Genomic DNA, 27,144 nt, shown 5'->3' on the forward strand with positions numbered 1-27,144 from the left:
TCTGATTCATCTCTGTGTTGGCATCAGTTCATCTTATTCAAGCTGTAATTTTCTTGGTTCTTGGTGTGGTGGGTGACTTTCAATTGCGTATCAAACATTCTATTAAAATCTTTTACTGTAGCAGGCAGCCACTCTGTTTAGATTTGACACACAGGTCTTGACCTACTTTGTGGCTGTAGTGCTTATCAGTTTAGTTTTAAGAATCTTTGTTTTACTTGGTCTGCTTGGTTTACTGATCCCTGCTGGAGCCACCTATAAGATGATAAAATGTGTTCTTTAAAGTCACTAAGACTATGGTAATTTGTTATAGCAGCAAAAGGAATCTAATACAGAGTATGTGGGAGGTGTATGCATACATGTGTCTGTGTGGAGTGGGGAGTCAATGGGAGCAATCATTTTTTTGTCTGTGCTGTTCTGCTTCTCATCTTTTATCTGATAACTTCAGTGTGTCCTTTAGGATTCAACTGCCAGGATTAACAGGCATCTGATGCCAGAAATCGGAGTACTCTTCACTCCCCAAGCTTGACTTGGGTACTCCCCTTAGAGACTCCATGGGATCATATGTATGTACATATACACACACACACACGTACACACACACACACATGTAATTAGTTTTACTTTTTTTTCTTCTAAGATTTTATTTAAATTCAAGTTAGTTAACACATAGTATCGTGTTGGTTTCAGGAGTAGAACTTAGTGATTCATCCACTATATACAACACCCAGTGTGCATTGCAACAAGTGCCCTCCTTAATGCCCATCACCCACTTAGCCCATCCCCTCTACCCTCCAAACCCCTCAGTTTGTTCTCTATCATTAAGAGTCTCTTATGACTCGTTCCTCTGTTTTTACCTTATTTTATGTTTCCTTCCCTTCCCCTATGTTCATCTGTTTTGTTTTTTAAATTCCATAGGCGTGAAATCATGTGGTATTTTTCTGACTTATTTCGCTTAGCATAATATACTCTAGTTCCATCCAGTATTTTCGATTTTATATTATAACTGTCTGCATACATGGGCCCCTTCCTCTATAAGCTCCTTAAAGACCAGGACTACTCTGTATTCTTGTGCCTAGGACAGTATCTGGTGCACGGTCTTCACTGAATAAGGGTTTGTCCATTAAATTATTCAGCCTGAGTGGCAAGGTGGAGTGTTCCCCGGGAGCAGTTGACTTAACCTAACTCCCACTTTCAGGACCCAGCTGCAGAAATCATTGCTGCAGGGTATGCTTTGGAGCACTTGGAGGATCCCTTCCTTATGGCTGACAAGTATGTGCACTAGAGATATAAGGACTTTCTGATACTCCCAATGATTCTAAGCTAAGTCATCTTGGGAATTGCATTATGTAGAAATTACACCAACAGAAATGAAAAAACTGAAGCTCAGTGAAATTGAATGACTTTCCCAAACCATGGATCTGGGACTGAAATCCTGGCCTACTGGCTCTGCTGTACTGTTTTCTTTATGTCCTTCCCATGCCTCCCCTCTGGCGAGGGTCTGCCCCATCCTTTCTACTTCTGCTTCAGTCATCCGTGACTGTTCCCCCAATCGTGAATTGTATTCTCCAATTCTGCCTTTAGATTCAGCTGAAAACATAAAAATTGGCAGCATGTTTTAGTTATTTCCAGAAAATCTAAATTGACAAAAAAATGTTTCTCTGAGTTTTTCATAACTGTAAAAGGAATGGTCTCCGTAGAAAATTTAGAAAATAACAAATCTAGGTTGAAGAATAACCTCACTTATCTTGTTATCTATCATATCTACTCTTAACGCTTATGTCTATTTCCGTTTTCCTATTTCTGTTCTATTCCATGCATTTTTAATATGTAAAATTGGTATAATGAAGCATGCATTCTTTTTTTTTTTCACTTTATACCATAGTTTCTCATTTTGTTGGTAATGATTCAAAAGCATTTTTAATGACTATGTCCTATTCCAGGCTGTGAAGCTACTAGAATTTATTAAATCATTCCACAATTTTGGACTTTTGGAGTGTTTCAAAAATGTAGCCCATTATATGTTGAAAGAATACATTAGTAGACAGAAGTCAATTCACTTCTCTGATTTCTTCCTCAGAATAGTTTCTTAGAAGAGTTAGTGGATCAAAAAACATGAACATTATTGTATTTCCTAGTTTCCTGTTGCTGTAACAAATTGTCACAAACTTAGCAACTTAAAACAAGCCTCATTTTACTATCTGCTAGATCTGTGGGTCAGAAGTCTGGCTAGCTAGGCAGAGTTCTGTGCTTGGGGTCTCACAAACTTCAAATCAAAGCATTGGTGCCCTGGGCTTCTATTTGGAGACTCAGGAGAACCATTTTCTTGGCTCATTTAAGTTGTTGGCAGAATTCATTTCCTTATGTTTCCACATGGTCTCTTCTGTCTTTAAGCAGCAGTGGCAGTTTGAGGTCCCTCTCATGCTTTGAATCTTTCTGATTTCAGCTGAAGAAAGTTCTCTGATTTTAAGGGCTCATGGGATTAGATCTTTTGGGGTCTGTCTGCCCACTACAAACATCCTTAGGGATCTTTAAGCGTTGCCAGCATGCTTTCCAGATAAGCCAAGCCAGGATTTCTGCCACCAGCATTGAACGAGTGTTCAACTCCCTGCACTCACCAGCACAAAGGATTAATTTTTCTTATTTTAGTAATGTGACAGACAAAACAATTATATTTGTGTTTTTACTTGTTTTTGACTCATAGGTCAAATGACTTACACTCATTCACCATTTTTCTTCTGTGATTTCATGTCCATTGCCCATTCTTCTATTAGATTCTTAGTTTCCTTTTTTTTTTTTTTTAAGTTTATTTTGAGAGAGAGAGCATGGCAGAGGAACAGAGAGAAAGGGAGAGCGAGAAAATCCCAAGCAGGCTTTGCTCTGTCAGTGCGGAGACCAATGCTAGGCTCGAACTCATGAACCACGAGATCATGACCTGAGCTGAAACCAAGAGTCGGGGCACTTAGCTAACTAAGCCACCTGGGTGCCCATCCTTGTTTTGTTTTTTTTTTTTATGTATTCATACATTAAGGGTATATTGGTTTGTATTTGATACTGGCTGGTATTTTTTTTTTTAATGTTGATTTATTTTTGAAAGAGAGCGCACAAGTGGGGAAGGACAGAGAGAGGGAGACAGAGCATCCAAAGAGGGCTCCGTGCTGACAGCAGCGAGCTTGATACGGGGCTGAAACTCACCAACTGTAAGATCATGACCTGAGCTGAAGTTGGTCACTTAACTGACTGAGCCACCCAGGCACCCCAGTAACTGGTGTTTTCTAAATTGCTCTTTAATGTACTACTGTATAGTCCCACGATCCATCATTGCCCTTGTAATTTCCTCCACTGTGTCTTACTTCCCTGGGCAGCTGTCAGGTCGTTCTTCCTAAAATGTCGCTGCTTAGGTTTTTGCCTTACTTACTGACTTTTTCCACTTTTGGTGTATGATGTGAAGGAAGGGTCTAAGCTAATTTTCTTTTTTCAATCAGTTTCTTCAATATGGTCTATTGGATAATTAGTACCCAATATTTTCTTGGGAAAAGACCATCACATGCCATAGAAGCAGACGCCCTGTGGACTGCTTCTGCACATGAAGTAATTTCTCCTGTTTCATCTGTATATGCCTGTAACAAGGACTGAGAAAGCTAATGAACTTGATTACAAGTAGCCAGGAAGGGTTTTTGATGTCCTGGGTCTATCTCAGTAGTACTGGGTCTCCTAACCTAGAGTCAAAGTGACTTAGCAATTAGTCAATTATCTATTAAAAAAAACTACATTAGTATACATTCAATAAAGCTCACTAGAAGGCAAGAAAACAGATTATGCTCTGCCTGAAAAAGAGAAGAAGACCTCCTCTCCAGATTTGAAAATCTAAATGTTAATTATAACAATACCATCCTAACTAACTTTATTCTAGTAAGACAGGAATTATTCTAGTAAGCTATACAGACATGGCCCCAGAAAGATATAATTAAGATACCTTTAGGTAAATGAGTAGGCTTGTCCTAGACTGAGAAAATACATTGCCATCTGACAAAGGACATGTGTCCAGAATATATAAAGAACTGACAAATCCACAATAAAAAGACAAACAACTTAACTCTTAAAATGGCCAAAAGATTTGAGCAGGCACTTCACAAAAGGAAACATGAATGGCCAGTGAACACATGAAAAATTTCCAACACTAGTCAGCAAGGGAATGGAAATGAGATACCATTTCATGGGGCACCTGGGTGGCTCAGTCAGTTAAGGGTATGACTCTTGATTTCAGCTCAGGTCCTGATCTCATGGTTTGTGAGTTCGAGTCCTGTGTCAGGCTCTGTGCTACCAGCATGGAACTGCTTGGGATCCTCTCTCTCAAAAATAAATAAACTTAAAAAAATACAATTCCACACCCACTTGAAAGGCTACAAAATACAATGCCAAATGTGGGCAAGACTGTAGAGCAACTGGGGCTTGTATATATACTTGATGAAAATGAAAATGGTGGAAACACCTTGGAGAACTATTTGGAAGTTTCTTAGAAAGTCCAGCACTCAACTTAGCGTTTGACCTGATATCCCAGCAATTGTCCATTTCTACCCAGTCTGCTGCACTCCCGTGTTGCTTTCCCTTCTCCAAACCTTCCATGTCTCTATTTTACTAATCTTCATATTTCTTTTATTCTTCTTCCATCACAAATGAATTCCTCCTGATCAACTATATAGAGACTCATTCTAGGAGATATGTATGTGATGACATAAATAAAAATGATTTAGGGGGTGCCTGGCTTCTCCAGTGGAAAGAGCGTGTGACTCTTGATCTCAGGATTGTGAGTTCAAGCCTTATGAGGAGTGTAGAGATTACTTAAATAAAAACTTAAAACAAACTTCAGGATTAGCTGTGTATTTTACCAAAATAAGATGGCAACTATGTTTTGACAGCTACAAATTTTAGTTATGTCAAGACTAACAATGAAAATGGAACATATACCAGTAGAAGACAATATTTAGACTTAAAAATTTTTTCTCATGTACAAATAATTTATAGCCTTCAACAGTAGAAAGAAAATCAAATCAGTCATTTGAAAAGTTCATTTATTATATACCAATATACACTTTCTGTAATAAAAAAAAGCCTCCCAGTACATTGAACCATCTTATAAATGAAATAAGAAAATAAAACTTTCATCTGTTTATAAATGGGGTTAAATTAACCAGTACAAGATACCATATGTAAGCCTGCCCTGCAGTCTATGTGAGCTCTAATCCTGAAAATTGCCATGAGAAAAAAATGGTGCTTTATTATTTGGCACTGTAGTATTGCTCTTGAATATCTGTATAATTACAGACGTTGATATTTTCAAGTTCGTAATTTCAAAGGTAAAGTATTCAGACTAATACAGATTGGATACTTCCCCAATTTTTGAATCAGTCTTCATCTTTATATTTAAATACATTCAGATTAAACCTTTAACACTCAGAAGGTACCTTTTTCCATTTTCTTATTTTGACACACTCTCTAGGTGACCGTTAATAGAAACCTATCTTGAAGATGCTATTTGGCAAGTATTTTCCGATAATAGTGACTCCAAAGTTATGATAGTGTCTAGTAATGCTCAGTTTCCATAACAAAGTGCACCATTTGACAGTATTATGTCTCTAGAAAATAATATATAAAACAAATGTACGTTTTCTTAAGGCACAATACAAAAAACCCTATTGAAATATGATTTAATATTATACTTAGCCGATACTTGTATTTCATACTTGGCTTGACTAAAATATAAAAATCTACAATAAATGTTCTTCCTACCGATTTAGGGGGGGAGGAAGTGGCAAAGTCTAGAAATTCTGGGCAGCAAGTGCTAGTTTTTAAATCCATTTTATGTGAGCATGTTGTTGAAGGGAGCAAGAGTACCAGTTTGCATCTCTGTAGTGTTAGCACTTTTATGGAGAACCATTCAACATTGCATTAAATGGCAAATGAATGTCAGACTCCTGTGCAAGCTAAAATGAACTAAATCCTATTTTAGACATGCGTAGTTAGAAGAACAACTTTGGTACTGACAATTATTTGCAAACAAGGAACTTATTTTCTTGTAGATGATTGTTGTTTTTGTAAACATTGAAGAGCATTACTGAACTATATATAACTTAGGTTTCAAATTTAAAATATCCCCAATAGGCAGATACATACAAATGGATTTTTGAGTTTATCAACATAATTCCCTGCCCCCACCCTCAATAACATAAACGTTTTGACTGTGAAGAGAGAAAACTACACATGTAAAAAATAAAAATCAAATGTACCATACATCAAAATTCTGATGACTACAGAATAAGATTATATACATACACATATAGCAATCACAGTTTCCTGCACTGAATGTTTATCAAATAAAAATGTATCAAACAATACTGGGTAATGTAGCTCCACATGAATCGTGGTCTATCTAAAAATTATGAATGACAATGGAAGACGAGAGGGAGAGCATTGTTCAGTGACAAAAAAGCATGACAAGAGGACTAGGAATAATATTGAAGAACAAATGCTTCCAGAACAGGCAGTTGAGCAATAAGCATTATTTTTGTTGTTGCTCTGTAATTTAAAGCCCCTCTCTCTGTTTAGAAGATGTTTTAACATTTATACATAAAAAAAATTGAACGAAGAAGGCACTCCAATGTCCCAAACAGAAGAGGCGAAACATTCCTTTACTGTTGACAATAAGGTGTACTGGTGTCTGATCTTTCATGTATGTACCTTTCAGGGACAGTTGATAAGACATGTAGGCATACCTCGGAGATATTGCAGGTTGGGTTCCAGACAATCCCAGTAAAGCGAGTATTACAATAAAGCAAGTCAGATAGATTTTTTGGCTTCCCAGCGTCTATAAAAGTTATGCTTATGCTATAGTGTACTAAGTGTGCAACAGTATTGTCTAAAAAAATGTACATACCTTAATTAAAAAATTGCTAAAAAGTGCTAACCGTATCTGAGCTTTCAGCAAGTCTTAATCACTGATCATAGATCACCATAACAAATATAATAATGAAAAAGTTTGAAATACTATGAGAATTACCAAAATGTGACAGAGGCACAAAGTGAGCAAATGCTGTTGGAAAAATGATGCTCCACGCAAGGTTGTCACGCACCAATTTGTAAAAAAACAAACAAACAAACAAAAAAAAAAAAAAAAAACCAACAGGAAAAAAAACCCGCAAAAAACCTCAGTGCTAAGCACAACAAAGCACAAGAAACGAGATATGCCTGTGTTTAATAAGATGTTTTTAACATTTACCAAAAATCTATTGAATGAAGAATTCATTAATTCAGTGTTACAAACAAAATGGGCAAATATTCCTTCACTGTTGACAATAAGATGTTCTAGCCGGCTGTCTGATCATTCATGTACCTTACGGGGACAGTTCCTAAGACATGGCTTTTGCCTCTGTTATTAAATAGACCTAGAGTATTTGGTGCTGGATTGGGGGAAGGCATTAAGCGGTGATAGCTTTGCCACCAGGGCATTTTTGTTGGATGTTCTGAGAATACAAGTATTTGGTAATTTGAGGGGGAGGGGAAAAGGTATTATCTGATGACCATTCCATGCAGCTACCCTTATTCTGCTTGTGCAACAGCAAAAATGCATCCTCTCACAGTTTTAGGAAAACCTGGGTAGAAATGTGCACCGCAGGTTTTAAACCTATAAACAGCCATTCTTGACAAAAATGATGCTTTTTTTTTCTTCCACAGGTGCCTGGTGATGTTACTATAAACATCTTTGGAATCTTCCCGTTATTTCCTATGAATAACATTCCAATCAATAGAACTCAAATGTCTTTTGCAGCATAATTTGCAACCATTTCCAATAGAAAAGGTATTTTTCTTTGGGTTAGTGATGCTTGGAATTTGGAGGGTTGTAAATCCAGTCAATTATAATGAGTGCCATGCTTCCAATCATGAAGATGATTCCAACCACAAGGAAAATTAAAGCCTGTAAATCAGAGAGCTTGTTAGGGAACACAGAAACCATATTTAGCACAGTTTGCTCTTAGAAATTGTTTACCCAAGACAGCAATCTGATTGGCATATTGAATTGTATTATTCTTATGGCTCAGATGTCTATGCCTAGCAGTTCAGTGAATTTAGAAGCCAAGTTGAGGAAAGAGGGTGAATACAGTGGAGAGATTTAATCTAAGTCTTCAAAATAGATAAATGGTTGATTTGTTACATCAAAATGATGGAATACTCTGTAATCATTAAAAAAAAACAAGTGACAGAAAAAGATACAATGACATTGAGTGTGCTCACAATCTTTTAGGTGAAGGGCATATTATAGTCTATAGGACAGGATTAAATTTACAATAAACAGATAAAAACAAAAGCCTAATCTATGTTACATATTCCTTTAAAAACGTGTGTGTGTGTGTGTGTGTGTGTGTGTGTGTGTGTGTGTAAAACACTAGAAGGGGCCTTATATATTATCATCACTGGGATCAACCACCTCATTCAATCTATGAGGAAGCAACAGGTGAAGTTTTTCACTAGAAAGGATCCAGGGGACAATTTTACTCATTTTTACATCAAACTTAGAATGGGTCACAAACAGGATAAATAATTTGTCATGGTCACCCTTCTGTAAAAGTCCAAGCAAAATAGACTGGAGAGGCTAGGAATTCGGGGGCGGGGGTGGGGAGGAGATGTTGGGAGGAGCTTTGGATACCAAACTGTCCTGAAGTCCCTGAACAGTCCTGAGGAGTGAATGACTCTCAGGCAACATTCAGCATAACTTAGTAAGAGGCACTGTTTTTAAGCCTTAAATGGAAGATATACTTAAATATTATCAATGACTATTTGATAATTAGAAAAACAAGGGGAGCCTGGGTGGCTCAGTGGGCTGAGCATCTGACTTTGGCTCAGGTCATGATCTTGCAGTTTGTGGGTTTGACCCCTGTGTCGGGCTCTGTGCTGATAGCCTGCTTCAGATTGTGTGTCTCCCTCTCTCTCTGCCCCTTCCCTGCTGACACTCTGTCTCTGTCTCTGTCTCTCTCTCTCTCAAAAATAAACATTAAAGAAATAATTAGAAAAACAATTCATTCTGGCGTGTGTTTCTATAACATCATTTTGGAAAAGAAATATGCTCTCGCTTAATAAAATTAAATTTTATATCTAAATAGGTTAACTGGAAAACAATGGTTTTGTTCTGGATCTCAGTCCACTCCAAGGTACTATGGAGGGGGAAACCAGGCAGCATCTTTTCTTTTGGCCTTCCTAACCTAAAAAAATATGACTAAAATGTTTCAATTATTTCATAACACTGTCAGGGAGCCTCATTCCTTCCCACATAATTTCCTATGGATAGTGCTACAATCTTGGTGGTGGAAACTGGTATCCATATATGCCTGTGGGAAAACTCTTAGTGTTTGATGGGTAGAAAGGACTTAACACAAGATTCTTGATTTATGACGGGAAGAAATCCTGGAATCATCTCAGTACCAGAGATCTACCCTCCTTTCTCTCCACTAAAGTTCCAGCCCATCTCTGATTTTCAGTTCTTGGTCAATCTTTTTGAATTGTATATTTTCGGTTTACTCTCAGTTAAAGAGCAACTTATAACGGGGGAGATTGCAAGCCTTACTTACCCCAACCTTTTGTGGTGACCTAAGAGGTTCTTTCTTGACAAGTTTAAGGTAAAACACTGCTGGAAGTATGAAGATCAGCATAGTGGCAGAAGAAGCCCCTGAGGGGATAAACACAGGACAGGTCAATGTCTTACTCAGCAAGGCAGAGACTCAAGGTCATGCACTTTAAAAGTCTAATGCTACCCTAATCTTAGCACTGAAAGTACTATAAACTTGTCTTGGTTGCTTATTCAAATGTTTATCAAGAAAATTAAAATATACCTAACATCATAGTTGTATCCTAAGTACACATAACATATAGTAAACAAAAAAAAGGCTGACTTAAAAATTTATAGGAAACTGACAATAGAAACACATACTAAGGAAGCTGAACTCATCATACATCCTTCTTATCCACCTCCAACTTTTCAAGTTGCTGACACCTAATCCAAAAAAATGTTATATTGTATTTAAAATTTGAGTAATCCCTCAAATCAGCAGATGAAAACTATATTAACGGGCCACACAGTTAAAGAAATCTGCTTTAAAAGACCAACCTTCTCCACCTCCAAAGATGGCCATCAGTGCTCAGCTGATACTGACAGACTCGAGAAAGCATCCTATAGGTAGACTGTGTCTTCCTTACTTTTTGATGCAGAGTTAAGACCTAAATTCAAATCCTGCAATAGTCCAAGATACAGGTATTCCCCACTTTGCAAAAGTTCATGTTATGCCACTTCACTTTTAGGAAGGACCTATGTTAGCACCTACCTTCCCTAACTGAAAGAAATCCAAAGAAGATTTCTGTCTTTATGGGGAAAAAAATTAAAAGGTGAAAGTTGCACCCAGAATTTGTTTTGCAGTGAACATTATGGAGGCAGCGCCCCCTGAGCAGCGAGAGAGGTGTCTCCAGGTCTCTTCCTTGGGAACTACACTCCATCTCAGCATTAAGTTGCCATGGCTTTTGAACCGTTGTGAATATCTGTGTTTTAGGTCGATTTATTTTCTGCATTTGTTAGCAATATTGTGTCGTAAGTTATCAGAAGAGTCCGAGAGTGGTTATCTTTTGTGTCTGGGATGCTCAAAAATGCTTCCATATGAATGAATCGTAGTTTCTTCGTAGCTTTATGCCATCAAGGCTTACAAAAGATTTCATATAATGTTCTACTTTTGGATGGAGGGGAAGTGGGGAACTGTATATGACTTGACTTCTGTGGGGCTCCATTTCCGTCAGAAAAGGCAGCTGGACTAGATGACCTATAAGGTAGCTTTTACTGTTGACATTTTCTGATCCTGTGATCAACTTCCAGAGTCACCTGGGAGGGAGGGGAGGTGACCAGGTGGCCCGGCTGGGCTCACAAGAATCCCATGAGTCAAAGATGGAGCAGGGATCCTTGACTTCCCCTCCACCAGCTCCCTGTCTGCCACTTAAGGAGGTATCCACTTGAGCTGATTAAATAAAAACCTTTCTCAAACTTACCTATGAATCCAAAGATATATTTTATAGTTGGTACAAGGATGACCAGAACATTATTAAGTGCAAGAAGTATGGCTGCAATCAAGAAATGTCTTATCCAACTGAAGGGTCTTTTGGGAAACAAGAGTGTGGTCACTGATGTACGAATCTGCAACAAGAAAGTTCAAAGGCAAGGTCACTAATTTGTTTTTGATTTTCGTCTACTATTTCAAATATTCTTGTCACTCTAAAGCACTTTGTGTTTTTCCTTTTTCTCCCAGAAAAGATCTTGATGCCGATTTGTTTTTCAAAATTTCATTAATGTGGTAAAATATTCATAATGTTAACTATCTTAACTATTTTTAAGTGTACAGTTCAGTTATTAACTATGTTGATATTGGGGCACCTTAGCCCCGACTTCAGCTCAGGTCATGATCTCATAGCTTGTGGGTTTGAGCTCTGCATCAGGCTCTCTGCTGTCAGTGCAGAGCCCATTTTGGATCCTCTGTCTCCCTCTCTTTCTGACCCTCCTCTGCTTGCACGCTCTCAAAACTAACCATTAAAGAAAAAAGGTATGTTGATATTGTTGTGCAGCCTTGATGCTGATATTTCTTTGAGATAGTTATTTTCCTTGTGCTCACTTTCTCAGCTTTCAGAATGTTTTCTTAAAAGTTATCTCAGAGAAAATAACAGGTAAGACAGAATTCAGGGACACAGTAAAACCCTTATTGATTTCTAAACATGTGTTGTCAAACAGGATTAAGTATTAAGGGCGAGCACTGAATTGATTTGCACTCCTTGTGATTTTTACAAATCTGGGTTTTTTAAAAATTTGGCATCGTATTTAGCATATAATGCTTATTTTGCCACATAATGTTTTTTAAAATGATACTCTTTGTATTTCTTTTTGCCCTTTTGCCCTCCGTTCCCAATTACAGATTATAAATGCACACAAAACGCAAAGAATAGGACCTGATAATTTTAGCATTCCTCAGAGTTTCTCGTTTGGTGTCTTGCACACAGCAGGCACTCAATACATGTTGAATTAAGTTGAACAGAATGAATCCCTTCCCACCCTTCGGGAGCCTTGACAGACTTCAGCCCTATTTCAGCAGCTACAATAAGTAGGTGAAGGGTCAAGAGAGGCTCCATTTGTAGCAGTCTTTCAAGTTACTGTACTATAACTGGATAATAAAAAGATCCTTGTGGGTGGAGGGAATGCCCTGCATGTTTGAACAGCTTAACAAAGTAGAAAATACTCTCATCTTTAGAATCTTTTAGAGGACACTTTTGACTCAGTGGCATTATTCTATTGGCTTTTCAATAAGGGAACACTCCAGTTAAGCTCGGACTTCACATTTTTAGAAATGCTGGCATTGATTTTTCCACTTAAAATTTTACTTCTGAAGTCTCTTACTGGTGGAGAGATGGGAACTCATGTAAAAGCAAAAATGTAAAATACATTTTTGAAACACATGTATGAACGACGAAAACTTTGAGCCGAATTGCTTGTAGTGTCTAATGTGACATTCCTTTCATACTGGTCCACCAAAATTAAAGCCATCTGTTTAGGTTTCAAAAGCAATTTCATTTCCAGAATGGCAAACCAGATAGTCTCTGGAAATGGTTTAAGAGTGACTTTGTAAAGGATTTTAAAAATTGGATTAGTGAAAATTATGAAATTCGCTCTGAAAGGTAGGCTGAAGAAAGCAAATGCCTTGATTACATTTTCCCCAGCTGTCCATTAATTCTACATTATGATCCACACTCCATGCTTATTGGATATTGTCCAAACCAGTCTTATTAGGCTTCAACATAAGCTTTCCATGGTACATCCTTATGGCTTAAAGATTTACTTGTCTGAAAGTGCGAAATTTACAGAATAAACAAGTAGAATACAGGTTATTTTCAGGCAGAGGACTTATATATGTGAGTTTTTTTTTGTTTGTTTTTTGTGTTTTTTGTTTTTGGTCTTTTGTTAAAGGAATACTGTATTCCATAAGCTGAGTTAGAGGTAAACCTCTAAGTGCAGGTCCCCTGAATGTGAATGTGGTTTCCTAAGGTCTCATGGCTCCCAGAAAGACTAAGATTTGGCTTGGTGATGTAAGAGTACAGAAGGTTTACAGGAATCATCATTGGAATAAATGGTGAAAGCTTGCTCCTCACAGCAAATAAAGAAAAACAAAATCCCAAACAGAACTGAAAGCATGTAGAATTGCCAATGCATTCCTAGAAAGGATCATAGGGCAAGCAGGGAGATAGTAGGGGGCTGGTGGTGGTGGAAAAGAATAGAAGAAAACTTGCCGGTCATTCTATGTTAAAATGCTGCTTTGAGAGGTGAGCCTGGATCAATAGGTCCTGAACAGTTCTATTTACCTATGTCAGGACTGAGGCAACTCTGGCGTGTTACCCACAAAGCACTGCCTGCTGTTCCACTTATCTAAGTGCCTTTTCTCCACTGACACAAACTGATAAGAACCTGGAAATGTGGGTCAGATGCTGTGGGTGGGGAAGTCCTTAGCAACAGCCATGCCCTCTGACCCAGAAGGATTCCAGGAAGGTCCTTTGCAGCTCTAGAGAAAACATCTGTTATTTCCAGAGAGTATTCAGAATAGGAGGTGCTATGTTCTAATCTGGGGACCCACTGGGAGGCAGAGTAAAAAGTGGGAACCTTAGGTCTGAACTCTTAAAAAAAATCAATCTTATTGTTTAGAAGCGAATCAGTTTCATTTTGTAAGACTGCTTAGGGTAGGAATGTTGGAAATATCTGTGGACCACTACTCTATTCCAGTTCACAGCAACATTTGCCATATTTCTATGCCTATATCTGCATATGATTCAGAACAGATCTCATGGCAACATATGTGGGGAAAAATGATTTCACCATCACAGAATAAAAGAGAAGTAGCTAGAAAATCTGAGATGTGATTTTTTTTTTTTTTTAAGGTATGGCAAATGGAATGTGAGTCTGTGTGTTCTTGATAAACTCCTTAGGATGATCTGGTTTTCTGTTTTTCATGTTAATGGGTGAACTTTACTGCATAAAGGGGAGTACAAGCTGAAAATGGAATTAATAGTCTTTGGGAAGGAGGTGTAGTCCCATAATAGACTACCCTCCCATAAAACCCCCACCCCCAACAATAGAAACAAATGTTGAGCTACTAGTAAAAAAGTAATTCACTTCATTTATTCATCTGTTCAATAATCATTTCTGCACTCAATATGTCTTTTATTATGGAAAAAACTAGCCTAACTGCAGAAAATAAGGTAATAGAGTAATCAAAGGAAAATCCATCTAGTCAACCAATAACAGCAATGCCCTTCCTTATTGTGTCTTCTTGGGCTCCTAAGAAAAAGAGCCTATTATCCTCTGTTGAAAGAAGTAGAATATACAATTATGCCTAAAATTGAGAGATTTTAATCCAGATTAGGTTTTGTTTGTTTTTGATTACTTGTATATGGGGATATCAAAGCAAAGTAAATAAGCATCTTATGGTCAAGAGTTTCTTAATTCAAAAAAACTACCGGGAGAACCCTGCTGTGCATGGCTCAGCGTTTGACATGTTGGAAATCATGGCTCTAAATCATAAGAAACAAACACATCACTAATAACTTCTCTCACTTTAGGGAGAAAGTGTCTGAAGGTAGTCTTGTGGGTTTGACTGGGACGAGGAGACATTTTTGTCCTCCATGTTTACTTTTATGTTCTGCATCATACCCATGGACACTTAATTCATTTAGCCCAGCTCCTGACCCAAACTAAAGTTCGTGGCAAATGTTGGCAGGGCAAACAAGCTTATGCTATTGCTAGAAAAAGCAGTTTACACATCTCAAAAGGCAAGATTCATTTGGAGACCATTTTTCTGGGCGATTGTTGTCAAACTTCTCCTGCACCAGTCACTGTGCACATTCCTAACCTTTAAGACTTTTAAACCAGGGGATAAGGTGGACACCTACGCAGATTATCTCAATGTAATAATGTTCTAGGGTCAAAGACAGAATTATGTGCAGCATGTTTCGTAAATGCTAACGTTGGGTACAAATACTTAAGGATGAGTTATGTTTTGAAATTTTGGTTCCCATGATCCATTTTGATTCTAAGGGACATCTAATGGGAGACATTTCCAAACCACTACTGTTCCTGATGGTCAAATTTATATCCATGCCCTGTCACAAGAGAAAGAACTTCTATGGGGAGATCTGGATTTTAAATGTCGAGGTAAAATGACCATCAGTGTGACTTCCACTTCCTTTATCTTGACCTCAGCCATCAGTGTCCTTCTGTGAGCGGTGCATTAATCAACTGTGACTAACTGCATGACCACAGGCAAGTCCATTAATCTCCCAAGACCATGACCTCAAAGTGCTATATTTAGGGCTTATGAATAAAGCAATACAGAGCCACATAACAAATTTCTTCTATAAAATGCTTTGACTCGATAATGATGTGAATACCTACTGTGTGCCAAAAATTAGCTCTTTACACACAAAAAGGGCTTTCAACTTTGGTTCCTCAGAGACACTGTTTGCTTAGAAATTTTACCTTATGGTACACTTTCTGTCAATAGCTATCTTCTGCCTCGTACCCATGATGGAGCTGATTTTAGGCTAAAGCTGTATGCATGTCATCTGAAATACTTTCAGACATGTGTGAGGCAAGATATTATTTAGGAGTAAAATATTAGCCCTCATAGTAATAAGGATCTGATTTCATGCACTCATGAAAAAGGAATGTGTTAAAAAATATTTCAGCACACAAGCTGCATTTAAAGTGACCACAGTGTCATTATATGAGTAGTCCTTATATGCTGGGCCCTGTATGGAACATTCTGTACAGTATGGTGCTGGTTACTAGGTCACTTATTTTCTCCCCTTAATGAATGAGTAAATTGAGTATTTATGAAAGGAGAAGAGCTGGCAGGAGAATGTGGACCTGTGTTTGTCCATAGGTGGTGGTTTTAACTCACGCAGCCCAAATCTCTTCAACCAGCCCTGCTCTGTGATCCTAGGACAAGTGATGCCAAAGGCAAATGCCAAGAAGGGGTGATCGCAGTATGAGTCTAGTCGAGGGCATGTATCAGTGTTAGGGATAGTAGAAAGGATATACAGTGGAAAATATAGCTATTTTTCAAGAGATTTAGTTCTAGTAAGTAATTTACTTAATAAAATTCCCCTTCTCATTGGTCTTCAAGGAATCAGATTAAATAAGGCAACATTTGAATGTGACTGCAACAAAACTGTAGGGGAAATTTGAATACCTTCAGAACTGGTGAAAATGCAACAAATTGAAAAGTAATGTAGTTTTTGCCTTTTAAGTTCCAGAAATTCTATGAACTCCTACTCATTTCTGCTAATCCACAAGATAGAAACCCAAGATCTTCTTTTTGAATTGAAGTTTAACAAAAAACTTTGACCTCAATAAAGTTGGAAAATAAATAGAAATTTTGTGATTATATTTTTCCTCCTATATTTTAAAAGTGTTTAACATTTGAGGCGCCTGGGTGCCTCAGTCGGTTAAGCATCTGACCCTTGATATCGGCTCAGGTCACAATGTCATGGTTCATGAGATCGAGCCCCGCATTGGGCTCTGTGCTGGTAGCATGGAGCCTGCTTGGGATTCTCTCTCTCTCTCTCTCTCTCTCTCTCTCTCTCTCTCTCTCCCTCTCCCCCAAAATAAAGACTTTTTAAAAGGTGTTTAACATCAAAAAATATTTGTTGAATCTACGTATTAAATTGTCCATCTTAAATGGCTCCAAAATGCTGTGTGAAAATAACGTCTTCAGGCATTGCAAGTGCAAACTCACATAATTAAATCCATGTCAAATTGGAACATATCTAGCTAGGAGATTAAGCAGGATTCTTCCATCAAAGCTTCAGGTACTTACTGGGAACAGGACAATGGGCACAGTTAGTGTCACTGCCACAAGGACTGCCAGGCGTACCATGAGGAGAGGGGTGTCAAATGTATATACTTTGCTATAAGCATGAAGTAATTCGTCTTCAACTTCTCCTACAAAGAAGAAGAGAATGGGTCCAGTTTGGTGTTTCCAAGTCAGTACTGATTACCAAAATCAACATTTTACAAAGGGAACACAGTACAACGGAAAAAAACACCCAGGTCTGGGAATCTAGACACCTGTTTTTATCCTATCTTTGAGCTTATTTATTATTTGTGTTGATCTTTCTTCAAATGGACAAGGGGGCCAGTGAAGCTTATGAAGTTAAAGAAGCTAGAATAAAATTGTGAAGATGCCTCTCTGGCTCATTTGCTTCGTGATAAGTCTATCTCAGTTTGTACAGAAGCCTCACAAGAGACGGGAAGCTGAGGTGCTCTGGTTGAAGGGGATGAAAGGTCCAAGCCCCCACCAGCCTGTCCCTTACATCCTGCCCACTCCCCCCTCTATTCCCACCTGCTAAGTGAGCCTTGATGCAGCTTCTCTGAATCTAGTATGGAAACCTTATGACAAACGATTTTTAATATTTTTTCAAGTTCAGTAATTATGACTCTATCATGATACCAATACAGATACTTCCGGGGATTTTTCAAGCTTATCTTATGAAACTCATTAGAATCAGTATAAGTAACATTCAAGGATGAATTAGCATGATTTTAACAGGGTCTCCCAATGAATACTGATCTAAGATTAAGATGCCATGCTCCTGGAAAGCTTATTCACTCAGAATTCCAGACACAAATGACATGGAGATGCTTATAGAATCAGATGTAGTTGGATTTTTTCCCTACGCCCCTCCAAATCAGATGAAACGGGGTAAAAATACCTTCAGTGGTATTGATCTAACTTTTATTAATTCACAACCAACAAGCAGTTAATGCCCAATCTAAAGTGAATGCTTGGTTAATAGCCAACTATTAGTCAAATAGAAAAAAAACCAAGTAAATGGTGCTCCCTCCCCAGTCTTTTCCTCCACAATTTGTCTAGTAATCAATTTAATTTAGTGAATCAGAAGAAAAAAACAACTAAAAAGTTAGAGAAGTTTAAACAAAAGGTTTATTTATGTTGATTACACTGATTAGTGGTAACAGGTCAATGTTTAAGTCCCTGAAATTTGTCTATTAGGCTATGCTTCAATGGAGTGCAATAACAATCCTACTTTGGTGTCCATTAAGATGCCATAGACAAATTGTTTTAGGCATAATCTAATGTGTCCATAGTAACTTTTTTTGTTTCTGGTAGTGCACTCCCAGATTGAGTGGAACTCTGTCATGTCGTCTTTTCTCAGGAAACTGTTCACTATAACAGAATAGAATGGGATAAGCCAGAAAATTTACCTAATGCTCCAAGCCCCCAGATCCCACTTGACTGGTAAACAAGAAGCAGGTTCCAACTCAAGGACTTTGCACTTTCCCTACCATTTGCTTAGTAGTTATTTATTCCACCAAGAAAGCTTTACAACATATGATTGGATTCACTGTGATTGCTTCTAGCATGAGATGGCCTAAGAAGTGTAAGTCAAGGAAATATAATCTATCCCGTAAGGAAAATAATGTAGATTTGAGGGCTGGTTTTTCATAAAACATGTATGAATTCACAAATTGTTGTAACTTGTTAGCTAGACTGGTTCAGGTCCCATTTTCTTAGGTCAAGTGACAAGGCTAAAATAGCATGTTAGTTGACTACATGGACTATAGATCATGCTGCTTATAGAGGGTAATTAAAAGAATTATACCTACCCGGGTTAATGATCAGTCCAACTAGGATTTGCACAAAGAGAATGACTTTGACAGAGTGACCTACCATAGAAGGTTAGGTAACCAAAGAGGGCAGCAAGCAGGTACATGATGAGCATTCCCGTGATGGAAATATTTGACACTGTTTGCATCTTCCTCCGGGACCGACTGAAATGAAAAAAAAAAAAAAAAAAAAAAAAAAAGCTCAGTGTTTTTTTTTTATCATTTTTTTAGTAAAAAAAATGTCTAAAATAGTGAAAGAATGTGTCTGTGTACTATTATAAAACCACATATCTCATACAGAAACATAGCTTCTTTAAACTTGTCCTAGAGAGCTGTGGGGGATTTGTTTCCATTTTTCTTAACTACTACTCTGTCAGTCTTAGAGACAACTATTTTCCTAGAAGAAGACTGGTTTATTTTGTGTTGATAAATATACTTGTCTACTGAGTACGCAAGAATGTAATTAACACAAAGATCAAACTGTCTGCTAATGTAGGAAGCTTTCATACTTCATAGTGAGATGGGATTCATATTTCATGTGGGAGGACACAAACCTACTAGAATCAGCAAAGCACAACTTGCATGAGTCCAGACCACAAGAGAGCCTAGAAGCGTCTGGAAACCATTCTGGAGGGCACCCAGCTGCTTAAAGTCAATTGCCGGGCTTCTGGAGTAACTGCTATCACTTCTTGGTCTTCGGTTAAGGTCAAGTGTAGAGTAAATGCTGCATGTGATTTTCCAAGTAAAGCGAAAATAATTGAAAGTGTTCCCCAAATTTTTTATAAGTTAAATCAGAATTTGTGAAGCAATTATTGCTATGTACTGAGAATAAAGAGTGAGGTTACTGATACCCGGATTAAATAAAGTGAGAATTACTATAGGCCACCTTTCTCTAAAGGTAAAGGGGAAAGCAGTGCTAGAGGGCTCAGACACACTACATACCTAAGTAGATGTCAACAGCCTCAAAGGGAAAAGACTACAAACGAATCCTAGAATTTCAGCTAGAAGAAACAAGATTGTCTAGCCATTGTCTCCATTGTACAGATAAAACAATGAAGGCCAGGTTTTGGCACATCCCTGTGGTGAATGTCTTCTAGACAAGGGTTAAAGACAGAGCACAAGTGACATCAATGGCTTAGCGAGGTCACCTTAGCCATAATTTTTGGTCTTCATGGGTGCGGTCATTTATAGCTGAGGTGACATCATTCCTAGCAAATTTCAAATTCAAATTTCTCATTCCTGCCAAAATTCTTCTAGCCATTGGCTCTTCCTCCCCCTGACCTAAATTCCTCTTGTGGACCATTAGGATGAAGAAATGGGAGAGAAGGAAGCAGATACGGTAGTGTAGGGAGGGGGCTAATTCATACCTTTTTGGTTAAAATACATTACTGATGAGTGGTATGTACCACAAACCTTCTCTGAAGAGAAAGCCATTAACCATGCTTTTGTATAAAGCACCTCTGAACATATGAGCACATTTTCAAAACAAGTTAGAATGTTAAAATGACGGCTGCCTTACTCTTTAAGTTCACTGTATATGGGAAGGACCTCAGGGTGGCACACAAAAGCAAATGCTAGGATGGGAATTGCGTAGGCCGTCTGAAAAACAAAGACAACAACGCATGTGTAGCTTTTCAACACAGATGGCAATCCCAAGCCATCTCAGCTTATAAAATGAAGACCCAGCCATTTTGGTAGGCTCATCACTTACCCGGGAGTTGAACACAAAGTATTTGGGTTGACACTTGTCATCACTGTGTGCTTCATACTCTACTCCACTGCCATGAAGAGAGCCCTTGGCCTGGTTCTCATCTAGCCCTGCAGGATTTTGGTGGGTGTAATCCATCATGAAGTTCACGCCATTAATCTCAGAGTTGTTAGGCAATATTACCATGTGCACTGGAAGTGTATTGTTGAATGTCAGATTTCCAACATTGTGATCCAGAACAGGCAGAGGGCAGGGTATTTGGAATTTCTTGTAAATCACCTAGGCCCAGCCATTAAAAAAAAAATCAGCTTTTTGAGGAGAACAGGGAAACAAAAATCCATTTATATAGCTTATGGGGTAGTGGTGAGGGGCCTCTGCTGAAGATTCCCTTTAGGCTAATAGACAATGGAGACTCTCTAGCCTCTGCTCTAAGGAAAGAGTTGGAAGGATGGTTGTCCCTGAGAATCAATAGGACAGTATTTTGCATGAATCTCTTCTAAGAATCATCCATATTCTTCTGTGATAAACATGATCATTTCCTTGCTATATTTCATATCTTTTATTTCTTCAAATTAATATGGATTATCAAAAAATTTCCCATCTTCTTTTGCCTTTTTTGGGGAAATGCTATATACATTTTGGCATCCAGGATATTACAAAAGTTTCCCTTTTTGGCAGGGAGTGGGGGCAATGGGGAGAAGGATCTCTTCTTTAATTCCACTGGGATTACCCTCTTTTCATGGGTGGAATGTGTAGGAGAAAATGGCTGACTGATGTAGACATGAATAATTCTATAGCTCACTGATTTCTGGGACTCTTCACATCTTCCTCCACCTTTCTAAATACTAGATCATTGTCATGTTACTGCTTGAAGGGTTCCTTTTGTCCAAATATATATCCAGTGTGCTTAGAACATACTATTAGCAATGGCCTTGACATTCTAACTCAACTATTTTTAAAATCATGACTGTTCTTTTCTCATTCCAAATTAGAATATAAGAAAATGGCTTGTGATGCAAGAAGTATTTCATGCTAGTGAATTGCTTGAACAAAAATGAGGACACTAATTCAGGGACTATGTGTCTCATGCTCACCAACCTACAAGGATCATGTCAATAAATCACTTACCACACTGACAAAAAACACCATGCAGGTAAGAGAAAATCCACTGGTGTAACCAAGGTAACCTAAAAGTTAGCAGAGAAATTCTGTAAGGTGAATACAGTATCTACAATTGACTTACCTATTGGAATAGGAAATGAAAATAAAAACTAAAGATGACTTTACCTAAATTTTTAAGAAGAGAAAGTGGAAGAATGATTCCAACAGACACAAATATGACGAGGTAGTTGCCATTGAGGTACCATTCTCTACAAGGGAAAGAGCGTCAAGAATGTTAGGAGCAGAAAAGACCAAGTAGAATCAGCCAAAGGATGTTGTAGAGAGAACATAAGACATACCCAGTATTTTCTTCAAGTCCCATGAATGCTCTGATTACTTCAGGTAGCTCATATTTAATGATAAAGAGGTAGCTTGACATTGCTAAAATGGAAAACGTGACAGCTTAGTGGTGCACATAGCACTAAAGTCACAGGCAAGTTGTGAGAAGTCCTGGCCTTTGGGACATTCAGTCTTCCCGTCAGATGTGCATCTGATCCCCTGAACAGAAAGAAAAGCCACCCAGTATATCTTGTACTGCTTCCACGTTCTTTTCAAAAACAGGTATTTGGCCCTCTGGCTCTTACACATGGACCTTTGCTGACAGTATCAATGCTGATTCTGTTTTTAATCCAGCTCTGAGGTTTTTAGTAAAGTTGTTCCATCAGTTAGACGTCATGATGGCCTGTACTAAGTGTGCCTGTTTTTGTGTCCATCATTTGGGCAGGGGCCTGGCAACAACAGGCATCAGCCAGAGGAGAGAGGGCAGAACTGTAGGGCGGTGCTGTGTAGATTATATGTCACTCTGGCTTCCCTGGGTGGGTGCTAGTCTAGTCCTCTGTAACCTCCCTGATGGGCACCCAAAGCCTCAGACCACTAATTGTCTAAACTGGAGGCTGACTGGATTGATAAAAGAATGAAAGAGATGATAGCTTTCCCACTTTTGTCAGTGAATTTTCTCTTCTCTATATCCCAGTCTCTTCTTGACCAAATAAGAAATTATACCAAGTGGCAAAAGCTCTTGAGCATCTTGACAAATGATCCACGTGTGATCATGTACTGTTCTGAAAATCTGATATAATCTATAAACCCTCTCCCTGGAAAAAGATGTATGTATACATATGCATAACATATAATCTTGCCAAAAGTTATAGGGATTTATGCAACATCTTTTCTAAGTCCATCCACTCCGTGAAGTAGAATGCTAATTTGACACATGGTCCAGTAAATTAAAAATAAACTACATTTTGGGGCACCTGGGTGGCTCAGTCCGTTAAGCATCTGGCTTCTGCTCAGGTCATGATCTCATGGTTCATGGTTCGAGCCCCACATCCAGCTCTGTGCTGACAGCTCAGAGCCTGGAGCCTGCTTCTGATTCTGTGTCTGCCTCTATCTCTGCCCCTCCCCTGCTCACACTCTGTCTCGCTTTCAAAAGTAAATAAACATTGAAAGCATTTAAAAATAAAAATACATTTTATTAACTTAAAAATAAAACTGACGGGTTTTGCATTGCTAAAAAAAAAAAAGTGTGTTCTCCATCTTTCTGGTGAAGTTTTGCTCACAGACACGTAAAGCAGATTTCTAGGTTGCAAATTGTGCTATTAGTAGTTTCAAAATACTTAACCTCGAACAAGTAATAATGGTGATAATAACTCCCTGTGTTGTTTAGTACTGCACTTCACTCCATTTGATCAGCTGAAAGCCTTGTAAATCAGCAAGATGTATGTTATCTTCATTCCACAGCTGAGGCCATAAAGGTTTGAAAGCTTAGATGACATATCCAAGATCACACAGATTGAAAACGACAGACCACATCCAAAATAGAAGATCCCTGATCCCCAGGCCAGTGTTTCTCCTCTATTGTGAAGTGAAATGATTTTTACAATACCTGATGTGTCTTCTGTAAATATTATTTGGTTAATCTTTACAAAGACCTTGGCTAAAGCTAAATCTTACGGTGCGTAAACAGAGGAGATATTTCTGATTAACTGGCTCAGTGAGGTACCATTCAATTTTAGAGCTATTAATTGCTGACTTTCAGTGATGTCACCACTGTTAATGTGTTTGGTCTTCGAAAATTTAGAATGATCCAGACCTGTCTGGGTAATGTCAACATTATTCTGCTAATGTTGAAACATCTGTGGTAAATGTTAATTTTTCAGGGGATTGAGAAAGTTAAATGTTCTAAATGTGGAGTTGCTAAATACAGAAATACAAGTGATTTCCCTTAGGCTAAAATAACTACTAATCACACAGAGTAACCAAAGTGAGAGCATTTTCAGGAATGGTATATGAAATTTTGTGTTAGCGCCTTAAAGCCATACTTCCTTCATGTGTGTGCATCTTGAGAGGCCATTTTATAGTTTATTCCATTACTTAGTAGCTACACTTTGAGCCACAGATGTTGTGGTTGTCCCCCAGCCCTTGGGGTTTAGGGCCAGATATGTGTCAGGGTATTTCAGTTATTCAAACAAATAAGTTAGATCAGCTATGAGGTGATACTATGAAATGCTTGATGTTTTAAGCCTTGAAAAGGCTAAAAATTTGAACCAAATGTAAAGCGGTCTATTTGGTGGGGATGGGGAGCTTCTATGCTTGTGGCCCAAACCCAGTAAAATGAATGAAACAATCCTGGAATTCCTGCCAAATTCTACCCGGAGCTGTGATCTTAATACATACAAATATGAAAAGAAATAAATACAAATCATGAAGGTATGCCTGGATTTTATTTATCTGCTTACTGACTGTCCTTTAGCAGGAGCAGTTAGAATTGGATAAAGGTTACTAAAGGAATTGCTGAATTTGGGAAATCCTAGATAACTCCAGTGACTTTATTATTTTTCTTTTAATGAAGAAAACATTTTAATGTTTATTTTTAAGAGAGAGACAGAGTGCAAGCAGGGGAGGGACAGATAGGGAGACACAGAATCTGAAGCAGGCTCCAGGCTCCAAGGTGTCAGCACAGAGCCCGATAAGGAGCTTGAACTCAGGCTTAACCAACTAAGCCACCCAGGCGCCCCTCCAGTGATTTTATTAAGAAGGGTTACCTCCTTGCAAGATTGCTGTGCAAATTTATTTATTGTAGCAATTGTTTGGATGGTTTCCAGTTTTTCACTATTACAATGTCAATAAGGGATTCAGTAAACCAATTATGGTACATTTGTACAATGGAAAATTCAAAGCCATTAAAAAGAATATGCAAATACATTCAAGGCATATTGTCAGGTAAAGAAAAAAGGAAGCTGCAAATCCGTATTATAAGATGATCCAATTCTAACAGTAACAATATACTTATTAAATTTTGCATAGAGAAATTATTGAAGTAGTTATTTCTAAGGGTGACTTGTATAAACATCTCTTTATAATTTACATATATCTTTATAATCTACATAAATTTATGTATTTATGTCATGTTCCAGTTTTTCACAGTTAGTATGTATTTGTCTTATAATTATGCCCATTTAAAAAAAAATCAGGAGGGCTCCAGGACATTGAATCTGAGAACTGGGGAGGAAAGGATGTACTGAACCCTCATTATGTGCCATATGTTGTCTGATTTCATCCTCAAAATGACCTTGTGAGATGGAATAATACTCCCATTCTCATAGATGGACAAATTAGACTCACTGGAGTAAAGTCACAGTGGCAGAAACAGACTCACATTTGAGTGCATCAGACTCTAAAAGCCTATTCTCTACTCAATGGTTTAAAAATATTTTTTAAAAACAATAACATATCAGATATATATAAATAGGGGTGCAAGGGAGCCCAGGGGAACTAGTATCTAATAATCTGGAGAAGTCATGGGAGCAAACAGAACGAGTGTGTGTGTGTGTGTGTGTGTGTGTGTGTGTGTTAGGGTGGCAGGCCTACAAAAGTAGGGGAACTGAATATGGTTTGTTATGGTATGACAGGACATATAGAAGCTAGGTAGCTAGGTAGATTTGGGGGTGATAGGAAAGGTATCAGAAAAATAGGCAGATGAAGACCCTTCTATGTCAGACCAAGGAGTTTAAACTCTACCCTGAAAATAATGAGGGCATGCTAAAGAATTTTATGTGTGTGAGAAGCAACAGTAGATTTGAATCTGATCTGGAGATCAGAGCAGGAGAAACTCAGGGCAGGAAGCCCAGTTAGAAGGCTAATGCAAGAGTCTGAGCAGAAACAATGATCACCTGAACTATGGGGGAGAGACCTGAAAGAGAGGAGAGCTTCACAAGGCAGGTAAGATAATAGACTGGACAGGAGGTGGTATTTGGACATTCAGGGTTAGGGAGAGAGGGAGAAGTTTAGGATGATATGTAAGATTCCTGGCTTAAGAAACTGGATGTTGCTGGTATTCATTGAGAGAAGAAAGAAAAGAATAGAATGGCAGGTTTGGGGACAGGAGAGGTGAGGAAAGAAGTGCTTCTGTGTGATGATAGCTTCCAGGCCAAGCAAGAGGACATAGACAGTAGGACATAGGAAACTGGGTCTGGATGCCTTCTGGGGGTCAAAGACTCCACGGGACCAGTGAAGCTGGTGGGCAAACATATCACCTGGAACACTATTACAAATGCGTATTTCTAGGCTCTGGAAATTATAATTTAGTAGGAATTATAAGAATCTGTAGAAGCAAGGATTTGTGGTTTTATCATAATGCTTCTGATGTCTAGCCGAATTTCTGCTTTGGCACAATTTCTCGGGACACACTCCAATGGGCTGGTTCTGTACAGGCTATCTGAAGGATACCCCATACTTGGATATACCCCTCAGATACTTAATTTTCAGTTTGACGAAATAAACCCCATCATACGTAGGAAACCTCAACTGTTCCAACAATGAAATAAGCACTAATGCTTTAATTTTTCTTAAGTAAAATTAAGGCCATGAGAGCATTTGACATCAAGAGGTTTTGTTCTATACTTCTAGAATACATTTGGTGGGATCTTATATAATATTTTCTTAGATATTGTTATTTTTGATTAAGGAACAGTAAATCTACTTAACAATCTTCTTGTCTTTTAAATTTCTGAATGTAAAGAAGCTGTTTTTCTGTATTTAAAGTGCTTGTTCATTGCTGTAAGAGTTTTCTTATTTATTGAACATTCTCTCGAAAGTGTAAGTGGTAGGGAAAGCTATATGCCCTTACCTCCAATGTTCTGCATTGTAATGGAAACAAAAGCTCCGATTTTCCCAGGCCATCCAAATGCCTTTTCCCCTAGTTTTTCATAAATTAAAGACCCTATAATAAAAAATAAAACACCTTTTAAAAGGATTGTTTGTTTGTTTGAGAGAGAGAGGAAGAGGGGCAGAAGGAGAGAGAGAGAATATTAAGCAGGTTCCATGCACAGGGCTCGATCTCATGAATCGTGAGATCATGACCTGAGCTGAAATCAAGAGTCAGACGCTTAACCGACTGAGCCACCCAGGCGCCCCTAAAAGGATTGTTTTAATGACTAAAATATTTCTATAATTGCACACTGGAGTCTCAAATGTGTACATAAACACCACACAGAAATTATAAACCCAAAAGATGCAATCTCAAAAGCCA

The 27,144-nt window shown here is 38.2% G+C and overlaps 1 protein-coding gene across 2 annotated transcripts in view; it reads right to left on the reverse strand.

The window, feature by feature from the left end:
* Positions 1–5,178: 5,178 nt before the first annotated feature.
* SLC38A4 (solute carrier family 38 member 4) overlaps positions 5,179–27,144 on the reverse strand; it is a 40,369-nt gene continuing 18,403 nt past the window's right edge. The window contains exons 6-16 of one of the 2 annotated variants that reach the window (XM_049625339.1): positions 26,743–26,835; positions 21,914–21,995; positions 21,741–21,823; positions 21,582–21,640; positions 20,457–20,732; positions 20,265–20,344; positions 18,810–18,910; positions 16,938–17,062; positions 11,077–11,221; positions 9,618–9,715; positions 5,179–7,969 (exon numbers count right to left, since the gene is read on the reverse strand). In XM_049625339.1, coding sequence (XP_049481296.1) covers positions 7,868–7,969; positions 9,618–9,715; positions 11,077–11,221; positions 16,938–17,062; positions 18,810–18,910; positions 20,265–20,344; positions 20,457–20,732; positions 21,582–21,640; positions 21,741–21,823; positions 21,914–21,995; positions 26,743–26,835 — 1,244 coding nt within the window. In that variant the 3' untranslated portion in view covers positions 5,179–7,867. The other variant, XM_049625340.1, reaches the window with a different exon arrangement.

This window comes from Panthera uncia, chromosome B4, assembly GCF_023721935.1.
Source record: "Panthera uncia isolate 11264 chromosome B4, Puncia_PCG_1.0, whole genome shotgun sequence".
NCBI classification, from domain to species: Eukaryota; Metazoa; Chordata; class Mammalia; order Carnivora; family Felidae; genus Panthera; species Panthera uncia.